The sequence below is a fragment of the Hibiscus syriacus genome, unplaced genomic scaffold (genome assembly GCF_006381635.1).
Source record: "Hibiscus syriacus cultivar Baekdansim isolate YM2019G1 unplaced genomic scaffold, ASM638163v2 tig00110602_pilon, whole genome shotgun sequence".
NCBI classification, from domain to species: domain Eukaryota; kingdom Viridiplantae; phylum Streptophyta; class Magnoliopsida; order Malvales; family Malvaceae; genus Hibiscus; species Hibiscus syriacus.
In genome coordinates, this window is record NW_024062798.1 from 2,337,792 (window position 1) to 2,351,187 (window position 13,396).

General features: G+C 30.4%; 1 protein-coding gene and 1 pseudogene across 1 annotated transcript; one reads left to right on the forward strand and one right to left on the reverse strand.

The window, feature by feature from the left end:
* Positions 1-877: 877 nt before the first annotated feature.
* Positions 878-2,772, reverse strand: LOC120135035 (transcription factor BEE 3-like). Its single transcript, XM_039151405.1, has 6 exons — positions 2,318-2,772; positions 2,108-2,227; positions 1,913-1,978; positions 1,764-1,832; positions 1,598-1,675; positions 878-1,007 (listed from the first exon to the last, which is right to left on the reverse strand). The coding sequence occupies exons 1-6, from the start codon at positions 2,717-2,719 to the stop codon at positions 900-902; spliced, it is 843 nt and encodes a 280-aa protein (XP_039007336.1). The 5' UTR covers positions 2,720-2,772; the 3' UTR covers positions 878-899.
* Positions 2,773-11,478: 8,706 nt separating this feature from the next.
* Positions 11,479-13,123, forward strand: LOC120135184 (annotated as a pseudogene).
* Positions 13,124-13,396: the final 273 nt, after the last annotated feature.

The following is a 13,396-nucleotide window of genomic DNA, read 5'->3' on the forward strand; positions in this document are numbered from 1 at the left end:
TTGTTCGTTTGTCGGGATTTCTTGAACAATTAACCAATGTCTAAAATGTAAGTGAAGTCTGTTCTGAAAGGAACTGATTATGATTGCTCGACCTAAGCACTTACATTTGTTAAGTTTAATGCCCAAAAGCCCATTTTTCTTTCTCTTTTTAACTACTTATACCTTTATATGAGTATTAGAAACTTTAAATCTAAGGGTAAACTACTAGTATAATACTCCTTTTATTTTATTTTGATCATCTACCTTTTTTTATAAAAAAAACAATACTTAACATTCTGTTTTGGTTTAATTTTAGTTATCAACCGTTAAAAAATTAACAGACCTACTGATGTAGCACTTTTAAAAAAATTCCAATGATAACGGGAAATTAATTTATGATGACACGTCAGTATTACAATTAATTTTTAAACGGCGGATGAACAAAATAAAATCAAAATTAAACATTAGATATGATTTTAAAAAATAGTTAGATGGTTAAAACATAATAAAAATGATAATTGAGATATTAAACGTGTAATTTACCCTAAATTTTAATTTGACACTTTAAATAGATTCAATCACAAAAAATAATTTAACGAGGTCCATTTTTCAAAAAAAAAACTAGAATTAAAATGAAGTACATTTGTGCATAACTTCATCTTCAAATAACTCATCAAGTGGCTTAAATGTATAAAGGTTTTGGGTTTAAACAGTTACGTCTGTAGGGTATATGTACTTTATCAATCAATAAAAAAAATTAAACAAATACTATCTTATAATCAACCAGAATATTAAAAAGAAAAAAAACCTTAATCTCCGAAATTACAAGAAGTCAATTTCGCTCAAAATCATATTTGTAATTAACTAATTCATTGTAAATATAGAGAATTTCATTGTAATCATCATATGTAGAAATTAAGTCAAAGAGGACCATGTTGATGATGATGAGTTAAGCAAGATGCCCCTCCAACATTTCCTTCTCTCATCAATCTTTCCAACTGATCTTTTGCCCCCTGTGCTTTTTTCCTCTGCAAATTCCCATTCATTTCAACCAAACAATGTGACATTAAAATTTGCATATAAAGAAAGTACTATATCTATTTACAAGTGTAAATGAGACGGACTTAAACGAATAAAACAGTATTCCTGGTTGTTTATTTATTTATAAAATTATTCGTGTTCGGTTTATTTGGTATTAGTGAACATGTTTGTTTATTACTAGGGAACTAACAATATATTTTTATCTTTTTATTTGCGAGCTAAAGAAAAATGGTAAAATTACACTATTAATCCTTGATTTTTTAGGTTTCACAGTTTGAACTTCAAAATTTATTCTATGTTCAATTTAGATCCTACCATCATCAATATTTAAAATGTAAAAAAAGAAAAAGAAAAGGAGAATCGGGTAAACAAGCTTATAAACGAGTTGATAACGAGCTTTCAAACGAGTTCACTAAAATAATGTCTCTATTCATATTCGTCCGTTTATTAAATGAACATAAAAGTTTTGTTCATCCTAGTTTATTTAGTTTAATAAACGAGCGCTATACGAACGATTCACGAACAATTCATCGAACATTTTGTTCATTTACACCCTATATATACTTTCTAACTATACCTGCAATCTTTCCATGGCATCCGAGTCTGAGTTGAAGTCATAGTAAGTGCTTGCCGCTGTTAGCTTCATTGAAAGAAACTGTAAAATTTTCAATAACAGTCACATTCATGCATGCTTGCATCATACATAGGAAACAGGTGAATGGGTAATTGTTCTTTCAACTGACCTCAACTTGGTTCTGCAAGGACTGCACATAACTGATTATCTCATCTAACATGACTGCCATACCCATGGTCTGCAAATAATCAAACACATGGGAAAATTTCTATGTGATTTTTTGGGGGCTAATTTTAACGAATTTATACAATGATTTACCTTGTAGCATCCTGGGACAATATCTTGCAAGCATCTTAGTCTCTCATTGATTTTCCCTCTTCTAACCTGATTGATGAAAACAAAAGAAAACATCATTTTCAATTGGTTAGAATGGTTGAATCAATCAAAGTTCAATTTTTTTTTTTTTTTTTGAAAAATGCAGATATTTCCATTTTCTTTCTCGAGAAAATTTACCCTTTCTGCCAAACTATGGCTGTCAGTAGCTTCACCTCTTCTGGCCCTGACATGAACCACATCTTTTGGTTTATTTTCTTCCTTTTCATTGTTTTTTGCTCTTTTCCCTCTCCCAGAATTCTTCATAATAACAAAACCCAGATCGAAAATGAAGTAAAAATTGAAAAACAAAATGGGAAAAATATATGGAATATAAACATATATATTTACATTTCTTCTATCGGTCCAACTTTCTAAAGGTTGTGGATATGATGAATTCCCAGAACTACTTTCTGACACATCCAATGGTTTTCTCTTGTTGCTTTCATGGAATTCGTTTTTAGCAGCGACAATGGGTGCTGGCTGAGAAACTGGGAATGCTGCAGTTAAACCCTGATTGATATCATGGAAAAAACCAGGCGGATTTTCTCTGCAGTGAATTTCAGCACCTTGGTTGCCGAAGAAGCTTTCATTGGAGAAGGGGAAGAAGGTTTGGAGATTCAAGGCAGCTGAATTGTCTATGACACCTTGGTTTAGCACACCACAGAGTGATGACTCCATGGCTGTAGGATCAATATCCAAGAAAGAAAATGGTTGTTTAAAATTCTGCAAATCTGATGTGAAGTCAGCCATATAGAATTATGGGAGTCTTTTTTTCTTCTTCTTCTCTTTCCAAATGGGTGTTTGGATGATGAGAAAATGTGACTTTGTGTATATTTATAGTGGGACGATCAATATATCGTTGTTCGACATGCATGTAAAAAAAATCTTCTTTTCTTGAACTCTTTCAAGTTTTTCTGGTAAATTATTAATGAATTATATAGAAATAAGGGTAAACTATACAAATGGTATCCTGATTAAATGATGTTGTTTTTTTGAGTTCACAAGTATTAAAAAATATAAAATAGTTCCTGATCATAAGCCATTATTTTGTCGAGTCCCTTGACTATTAAAATTTACAAAATGATATCAACTACTCATATATTTCAAATTTGACTTTTTCATTAAAAAATTAACTATCTATGAGTTGTACGTCAACCTACTAGCTGGGATAAAATCATATTTAATGTTGTTTATCGACACTGTCGTTGCTTTCAAGCAATGACTCGATGACGTAATATTTCAAGCATTAGCTCGATGAGATAATATAAATGAAGAGTTCATCCATAAAATGCATCTCAAATAATTATGGGATCAGATTTTATAATATCACAGTCAACAAGTTAACGTCCAGCTCAAACGACCAACATTTTTTATTGAAAAATGATGAGTTTGAAACGTATGAATAGTTGAGTGACCATTTTGTAACTTTTAATAGTTGATAGACTTAAAAAATAGTGTCCTATAGTCAGGGGACCATTTCTGTACTTTACCCAATTTTTAAAAGTTATAAAATAATTATTAAATATCTTAAATTATTATAAAATTATCATTGAGACTGTATAATAAGTGTTAAAATACGATAATTTAATATATATTTTTATAACACTGCAACTGTATAATAAGTGTTAAAATATGGTAATTTAATATATAATTTTATAACAGTTGGATAAACTTTGAAGATTATTTTGTAATAGTTTAATGAATACAATGATAATTTGTAGTTTTTGAAATTTTAGTGAGTAAAGTAATCATTTGAAATTAGTCTAACGACCTGAAGTGTAATTTACTCTTTACTAAAGAATGAAACTGAGTGGGCGCGTGGCGGGGAAGTTTGTCTACTGTCTATTACTCTTAGGCTGGGTCCCATGTCTCAGGAGAGATACCCAATAATAAAATGGGTCCATGAATAAGTTTTTGGCCCACTTTAATTTTTTGGATTTTTCACTTAATTGCTTTAATAAAAAAATAATAGTACATTGAATTTTAATTAGTTTGTTATAATTTTTGTCACAATATTTTTTTAAAAAATAAAATCGAGTTTGGTTAAATGTTTAATATCCTCTCTTTTTTTAAAAAAAAAATATAGCGTTAGAGACAAAAATTAATTTAATTTATTGATATAATTATTTTTTAAAGTGAAATCAAATTTTAGCATCTCTAATTTCTTCATGTATCATTATCTCAATATTGCTATCACATACAAAATAACATATAATTTAATGGAATTTTCTTTTTATTTCCGTGTAACGGAATATGATATTTGGTCCATATAGAGTGGTTGATTTATATTAATTTATTCTTTGTTATAATTATTAAATATTGTGGGGGGCTTATCATCAGCACCACAAACAATGCTATCATTGCTTCAATAAGTGAATTTGGACATAAAATGGGTGCATCATAAGTATTTTCTTTAGTGGCTACAAAGATGTGAATCTTTGATCAACTATACATTGCAACCATCCAAGTATTCCTAACATCTACTTTTTCAATTATTTTAATTAAAAAATTCAATAAATCTCAATTTGAGGATGCACTCATCACTTGGAAATGCCCATCATTTCCTATGTACCATGTTAAATATATATTTTCATAAGTTGGGTGTTCCTTTGTTTGATATATCTTACATGATTGATCCAGGTATAGATAGCTTATAAGGGGATAGAGTCAGGATTTTAGTTTAAGGGAGGCAAAGTATAATTAATAATAGAAATGGTGGACAAAATCAAAATAAATCAAAATTTAAAGGCCTAGATAGGTAATTATCCTTATATTTTTTAATGGTAAAAAAAGGTTGGGGGGAGTGGCCCCCCAAAAGCATACATGACTTCTTCCCTGAGCTTATATTAACAATAATATAATTTTACAATTATTTTAGCTTTTAATTTACATTTTTAGAAAGAATAAATATAAATTTTATTATTTTAGAAGGTTAAAATGTAATTTGATTATGGAATAACTTAAAATTCATTACTTGTAAAGAGATTAATTCATAATTTTGTCAAATTAGAGGGTCATGACTCTTACCAAACCCTAGATTCACCTATCGTGTTGGGTCAATTGTTTAGGTACTCCATGTATTTTAATGCATTCGAGGAAATTGTTTGCATTAAATCAGTGATCTCAATGATAACGGAAATGTCACTCAACGAACTATTCCAATAGTAGCAAAATTTATTTAGTCAAGTTATGTGTATGGAAAGTGTTCAACTGGAACATGAAAACGTGACTGAATTTGTCCTAGTTACTCTTCGGGACAGAGTGGAAGAAGGGAAGAGATTCTCGAACGAGGAAAATGACCCAATGAATTCGAAAGAATTGAACGAGGAGCCGTATGAGGTGAAAATCTCATGTACGGTTCTGTAGAGTGGCAGTAAGGGTGACTTATCTGTCAATTTTTCCACTATCACCCCCAAAAAACCAAACTCTGCCTTACGTAAAGTTGCCAGAGTACGATTAACCTCTGGGTTTGAAATCACTGCTTATATACCTGGTATTGGCCATAATTTACAAGAACATTATGTAGTCTTAGTAAGAGGGGGAAGGGTTAAGGATTTACCCGGTGTGAGATATCACATTGTTCGAGGAACCCTAGATGTTGTCGGAGTAAAGGATCGTCAACAAGGGTGTTCTAGTAAACATTCTACAACTATTGTATAAAATTCTTAACTCAATAAATTGACTGACTAAATTAGTTGTCAACTATTGTATAGAATTCTTAACTCGTAAATAAATATAGATAAATTTGTGTAGTATTCGAATTGAAGTAAAAGAAAAATAAAAACAAATTAACTCAATGCATGAGAGATGTGTGTTTGGTAAGTGGGCAAAAGCATTCAAGTTTAATTTCTACTAAGGGCATAAATTGCTAGGCTTCCTTAACAAACCAAGATATAGTGGTATGATTTTATAGACTATAGCCTACAAAAATAGGTGTTGAAAGATTTCATTTTGTGAAAATGAAGCCCTTTGCCCAAATTTGGATATAGTTTGAAATATTGGTAGGTAGTAGGATTTGGTGCCTATTCAATAAAGGATTTCCCGTTACATATTGAATTTTAGGCACCATTTGGTCCCTGGAAAAGGGTTTGTCTTGACTTGGGAAGAAGATGATTAATTTTAGTACCAATTCATTGGGAATTGGAAGTATAAGTACACGTTTGTTTCAAGTTACGAGGTACATTAACCTTTAGAATCTTCGCACTATTGTTTAGTAGAAAATAGAAAGGAGAGAGAGAGGGGTAAATTACTTTTACCATCACAGGTAATTGTTTTTAAATAATTGTTCTATTAAGGGTTAAAATATGTAAATTGTGAATAGTATAAATTAGCATCCTTATAATGTATCTCTATGGTTCTTTATTTGGATTAGTTGATAAATAGATTAAATATCAATAATTTTTTAATATAAGTAATTAGTTTTATTAAAAAAGAGAAAATATATAGATTTATAATAAAAATTTACAACCATAATTGTAAATTAAACAAATGATAAGGATATTTTTGGGTAAACTATGCCAATAATCCACTTTATTTTCAGTCTCATCGATTATGGTTATTGATTTTTTAATTAGATGCATTTGATCACTTACGTTATCGATTCATTCGATTTAAGTACCTTCGCCGTTAATTCTCTTCAACCCTTGACATAAGTATTACATGGCAAGGAAAATATTTAAAAAAAATCCACGTCCCACTTCAATTCTTCTTCTATTTCTTCTTTCTTCTTCTGTATCTTTTTCTTCTTCTAATTTCTTCTTCTTCATCTTTTTCTTCTTACATTCTCTTTCAAGTAAATCCTGCTCCCTAAAATCCCGGTGGCGCCGGTGTTAGGCGTCGCCAACAACCATCGGCCACCACCCTCCACGTGCTCTTCTTCTTCTTCTTCTTCTTCTTCTTCACCACATTAAACCACACATGACCAGTGAAGTGTTGGCCATTGCTTCAACTCTTCCTTTATCTACCAATGCTGGCAGATCTTGTTCGGCCACTCAAGAATTGACTGCCAAACAGTTGGAAAATCTGCTGCCACAATGTAATTCTGGTATTTGTTGCTTGAAGAAAACTAAACACGTAATGTTTTCTGAAACTCACTTAGAGTAAACTTTGCATGAATTTGATTCCTTGATGGTTTGAGTTGTAAACCCGAACCAAAAAACATAGATGCTTTAAAGGGTCTTGACACCCTTGCCAACCTAGCTATCTTGGGAGAGGGTGATGCTCTCCCTGCTTCAACTCAGGTCACCGCAAAGCACCCCCGGCATAGACTTGGGTGCTCATGTATCGTATGCATTCAACCCCCAAGTGGGAAAGGCCCCAAACACAAGCAAACATGCTTGAAAAGTTTGTGAAATAGTGAAGAGACGATTCCGCACCCTCATGCTGCGACGTTAGAAGAAACAGTCACGGAAAGAAGCTGAAACCACTGGCAAGCAGCAGTAAACTTCGTTGGCTGATAAATTAGGGGATGGTGACCCTCCACCTTGCACAAATACAGTAATACTATGCCATGGACTCCATTATTTTGATTTTTGAAGAAGAAGAGGACACCCACATGCCAACTCGCCACGTGGTTTTTTTATTTTATTATTTTTTAATTGTCTACTCATACTTCTGTTAATGGGTTAACGGAATCTAACGGCTGAAGCACCTAAACTGGGGGGACCGATAATGTAAGGGACCAAGGGCGCTTAATTAAAAAACCAGTGACCAAAGTCGGTCAGACCGAAAACAAAGAGGACTATTGGTATAGTTTACTCGATATTTTTCTATAACTACTAACACAAGAAACTAGTCACTTAAGATCATACAAGGACTATATAAGAAAAAAATTAAAAACTTAACCAAAATAACTCGAATGAAACATAGATATGAAAATATCTTATTGCATCAATAAATAAATGAACCATAAAAAGGGATCAAGCTACTGAAAGATAACCGACAAAACACAAATCAGAGTCGAGTGACGTGAGAAAACTATCGACGAATGTAAATCACTTATCCAAATATAATCCGAGAGTCCAAAATATGGAAGATTAATATAGTAATAAATAAATAATATATTGATCAATAGTGGTAATGTCAAATCCAATTTAAAAAAAATAAATGAAAATAAAGGTCATACGATCGAAATGTGTCATATAGATAAAGAAAAATGTGCTAGCAGAATATATCATAAAAACAGATTTATTAAAAAAAAATTAAAGATATGATACAAGAAAATAAAGAAATAAAACAAGAAATATTGATATCAACGACAAACATTAAGGCTGATATTACCCCTTATCAGCCAAATCTGAAGAAAAGTTAAATGGTATTTTGGTTTAAAAAATTAAATAATAAATTTCAGATAGCAATAGTTAAAAAATGATTATATAAAATATAGGGTAAAATATTGAATTTATATAATACATTTATTACTGTAGTTTGGAAAAAAATCACTTATTCCTTTTTAGTTTAAAAAATCACATAAAACTAAAAACGGAATAAAAATAAAACATTGAAATTATACATAAATATTAATAAAATCTAACAAAATGTAAAAATATTCATTACTAAAATATTTTTTCAAGATATATTCACATTCAATCTACCAAAATAGAATAGAGTGACGTTTGGTTCGCTTGAATGTTTATGATAGAATTGAAATCTGTGAAGGAATTGGAATCTGTCAGGAATTGGAATCCAATTACATATTCTGTTTGGTTCGCAGACATGTCAGATGAATTTGATTTCAGTAATGTAAAATGACAGAATTGCCCTTCTTATTTTTTTGCTTTATTTTAGTTTGTTTTACAACTTACATGTAATAATATATTATAAAAAATTAAAAAATATTAAATTTTCATTTTATTGATTAATTATTCATTTCAATAAATTATAAAAATCATGCTAATAAACATCATAAATTAAAATCATCGCAATCAAAATATGTTAATAAGTTACCAAAAGATAGAGCAATATTTCGATACATTCTAACCGGAGTATGTTAATTAGTTACAAAAAAATATACCAAAAACTATTTTTATTCAATATATGAATTAGAAACCCCACCTGACACGACACAAAATAATAAAAAATAATATCACACTTAAAAAAACTGACCCGAGTCGAACAAAATAAAGTTTCACCCGACCCAAAATAATAAAAAAATATTTTTATTCAATAAAAACAATGACTTAATTGAAAAAAAAATATATTGAGGGGTATTATTGTAATTGTTCCTAAATATATAAGGTAAAATTATATATATTTTCGGGTCGGGTATTTTTCACCCTAAACCCGAACTCGACCCGACCTGAATATCACACTTAAAAAAAACGACCCGACCCGACCAAAATAAAGTTTCACCCGACCCGACCCGAATATATGAATTAGAAACCTGACCCGACCCGAAATAATAAAAAAATATTTTTATTCAATATATGAATAAATTACCAAAAGATTGATGAGGGTAGTATGATCAAATTTCAATTCCATCCAAGAAGGGAATTGAATTCCATCCATTCTTGGATGGAATTGAATTCTATCCATTTTTTGATGGAATTCACTTTCCCCTCATTTGATGGAAAGTTGAAGCCATGAGAGATTCCAATTCCCTTTGAAAACTTGAATCAAATATGTGAAAGTGGTGGAATTGAATTCTAATTTCCCCAATTCTAAGGGATTTCATCCAACCAAACGCCTAAAAGAGTAAGAATGAGAGTCATTAATATCTAAATATAAAATGATAGATCTGAATTTTATTGTTTTCATAAACTAAATACATATAACAAATAATTTCTTCTTCTGCTCTGTTCTATTTAAATTGTCTTCATTGATTTTTTAGTTAAATTTATTCAACTTCGGCTTATTATTATTTAAAATTTATTATTTACAAAAATATTAAAAAATATATTTTTAAAAAAATTCAATCAAATTTTGATATATATTTTAATAAAATTTATATTTTTAAAATATTTAAAATAATTATTGTCAAAATTTAAAAATTTAAAATTTAAAAAGTTAATAAAGATAAATTCAAAAGGACGGAGGTAGTATTAATTTTTTAAAATAAAATTTTGTTCGTATGCTATTGAAATGTTCAAATTGTACTAATTACGTAATATATTATTTAACAATGCTTTTTTCTAATAGAATTGTTTAACAATGTTGAAATTATAAAATTTTTAATCAATAAATAAATGACATCAATTTTAAATGAGATGTTCATCTCTGTTGTATTTAATAGTGTGGTCGCTTGATTCATAGAATATAAAATTATATTTAAGAACAAGATTACTATAATGTAACATTAATTAATATACTATGTGAATAATTTTTTTACAGAAAGTCGTTAATTTTATTTAAAATGAAAAATATTCAGAATTATAATAAAGATTACAAGTATGACCGTAAACATAAACTAAATTATAATAAGACATTTTTTTATAACCATTGACACAAAAATTAGCCACCTAGACCACACAAGAACCAAAAAAGAAAGATTAAAAAAATCTAACTAATGCTCGAACAAAATAAAGATACGAATAAATCTGACTGCATCGGAAAACAAACTACAAAAAGGGGTGAAGCTACTGAAGACCGCCGACAAATCGTAAATCAGAGTCAAGTGACGTGAGAAAACTATCAACGAACACAAAATGCGTATCCAAATCAATCCGAGGGTCCAAAGTAGGGAATATCAACATGATAATAAATAAACGCCATCTTGATCAGTTGTGACGATGTCAAATCCAATATTGAGAAAAAAAAGATAAACGAAAACAACGGCAAAAAAATCATAGGCTACCAAAAGACAGAGATAAAAATGTCTTAAAGGCAGAGATAAACGTGCCATAAAGGCACAGAACATGTTAAAAAGACATAAATATTCTTATTAAAAACCTAAAAAAAAGACAACTGACATGCGGCAACCAACATCAAAACCGATGCTGCCACCGGTTAAACAAAATAAAAAAAAGTTGGATTGATCAATAAAATTGTCACAAATTGTAAAGAATAAAAAAAAGAAAGAGAGAGGAGGATGAATAAAACGGTTAGGGTTTGTTAAAATAACTAAAATAAGAAGGTTTATATTATTATGAATATTATATTATCTTGTTTGATTTATTTGATAAGAATGTAAGTGTCCTTACAGTTTTAATATACATTTTCGGTAATATTAATATTTTTTTAATATTTTCAATAAAATATTACCTAAAACATTACCCAAATTATTATTTCTGGTAAAACGTTATCTAATACATTATTTTTTCTACTGAAAATGTTAATATTAGGTGTTACCTAAAATAATGTATTAGGTAATATTAACATAATCAATAAAAAATATATTAGGTAACGTTTTACCAGAAATAACAATTTGGGTAATGTTTTAAGTAACGCTTTTCCGCAAATGTTAAAAAAATATTAATATATTCGATAGCATTTTTTCTTAACAGTATATTAAGACTGTCGTACCTTAGTCATCCCCACATAGAGCCTCCTTTCAACTCTCCTGTGCTTCTTTAAGGTAAAGCTTTTCTTTTTTCCTGTGAATTTTTATTGTTCCTATTAAGGTTTCTCCCACATCTAAAAATGAGTGGTAGGGCTGTTACATTTTTCTATTACTGTTGTCTGTTTGTTTGCTGAGAAAAAAATGTAGTAAAGGAGAAAAGGAATGCTGTTATGATCTGATTTATACATTTTACATCAACAATTTCATTTCATTACTGGACTCTCGATCAAACAATGAGTTTTATGTTTCGTCCATCTTAGCCAGCTGTTGTATGATTCTTTTTCTCTCATTTTGTATTTCTTTCGTTTTGCTGTGAAATGTTGTAAAGATTTAAAAACTATTGAAATTATTTTTGCGATGTTTTGGTGTTAATTAGTGCTATAAACTACTAAAAATCAATTCAATCGATTAAACTTCCGTGTGTTTTACAAGGAATATAGTGAAGTAGTACCAATGGCCGTTGGTTGTTGAGTAGGATGTTGACTTTTATTTATTTATTTTCCCTGCTAAAATGCTTTCAATTTAAGAGCAATTTCTTATTTGTTTTTGTATGATATAGACTTTATTGAGAACTTTACGAAATAGTAAACATGTTATTCAATTTTGCATCCGGTGCATGATTTTAGTCATAAATTGAACCATGGTATGAAAAGCTGGATCATAGTTTCATTAAGTGTTTAAGTGAAAAGTACTTGGGAATTTAAATGCCAACTTCAATCCTATTTCTAATTATGATATATTGTTTGAAATTTCCCATTCACAATGAAGATCTTGAAGATGTATACCGCAAGGAAGAAGATCCTCAAGGATAAGGATGTTGTTGAACCAACAGAGTTTGAGGAATCAGTTGCACAGGTTTTAATATTTTCTAATGCTTGTTGCACTTCAAAAGTTTACTGAAATGGTGCAATCATGAGTGCGATTTAATTTTGGATGCATATTTGTAACAGGCATTCTTTGATTTGGGGAATACCAGCCAGGATCTGAAAAGTGACCTCAATGATCTCTACATTAATTCAGCAATGCAAGTATTGCTTTATCAAGATTCATAGATTGTAAAGTGACGTGCGTATTTCTTCTTCAAATGGATGGTTTAATCTTTTCATGTGCAGCCAAATCGATGTATCTGGGGGCCGGAAAGCTGTTGTTTTCCATGTCCCCTACCGGTTGAGGAAAGCTTTTCGCAAGGTTCATGTTAAGCTCGAGGGAACTTGAAAAGAAGTTCAGTGGCAAGGTGAGAAATTCTCCTTCAAAGCTCTCTTTGAATGAAATATGGGTTAGGTCTACTTACAATTCATTTTAAGTACATCATCGTTTAGTATTTATTTGCATGCTTTGTATAAGATGCTATTGTCGGTTGAATTGTTCTTTCCAGACTTATACATTGCAGTTTCCCTAGAAACAAGAGAATGTGGATCATGTTTTTATGTCATAAATTGCAATGTCTTCGTTTCTGGTTTACCTATTTAACTTGGTTTGTGTATATGCGATAGGATGTTATTCTTATTGCCACCCGGAGGATATTGAGGCCTCCAAAGAAAGGTTCTGCTGTTCAGAGGCCTCGCAGCCGCACATTGACTGCCGTACATGAGGCAATGCTTGAGGATATTGTTTTGCCTGCTGAGATTGTCGGGAAATGCTTGAGGATTTTTTTTTGAAAGATGGTACTTTGTATTACAAACGATTACAAAGCAAACCACCTCGAGAACCTCATTAAAAAAAAAACCCTAATCCTAAATGAGGAAAAAGAGTGTGCCTTGAGGTGGTAGAGGTGGTAAGATTCAATAACCACAAAGCTGAACAACACACATATCCAAACCCAGCCCTACTACAAACCCTTCCAAGAAATTCGACACAAACAAACTACTAAAAAGAACTTAGAACTAAAACGTGATCGGACACTGACTGCATATCCAAAGTAACGATCCAAC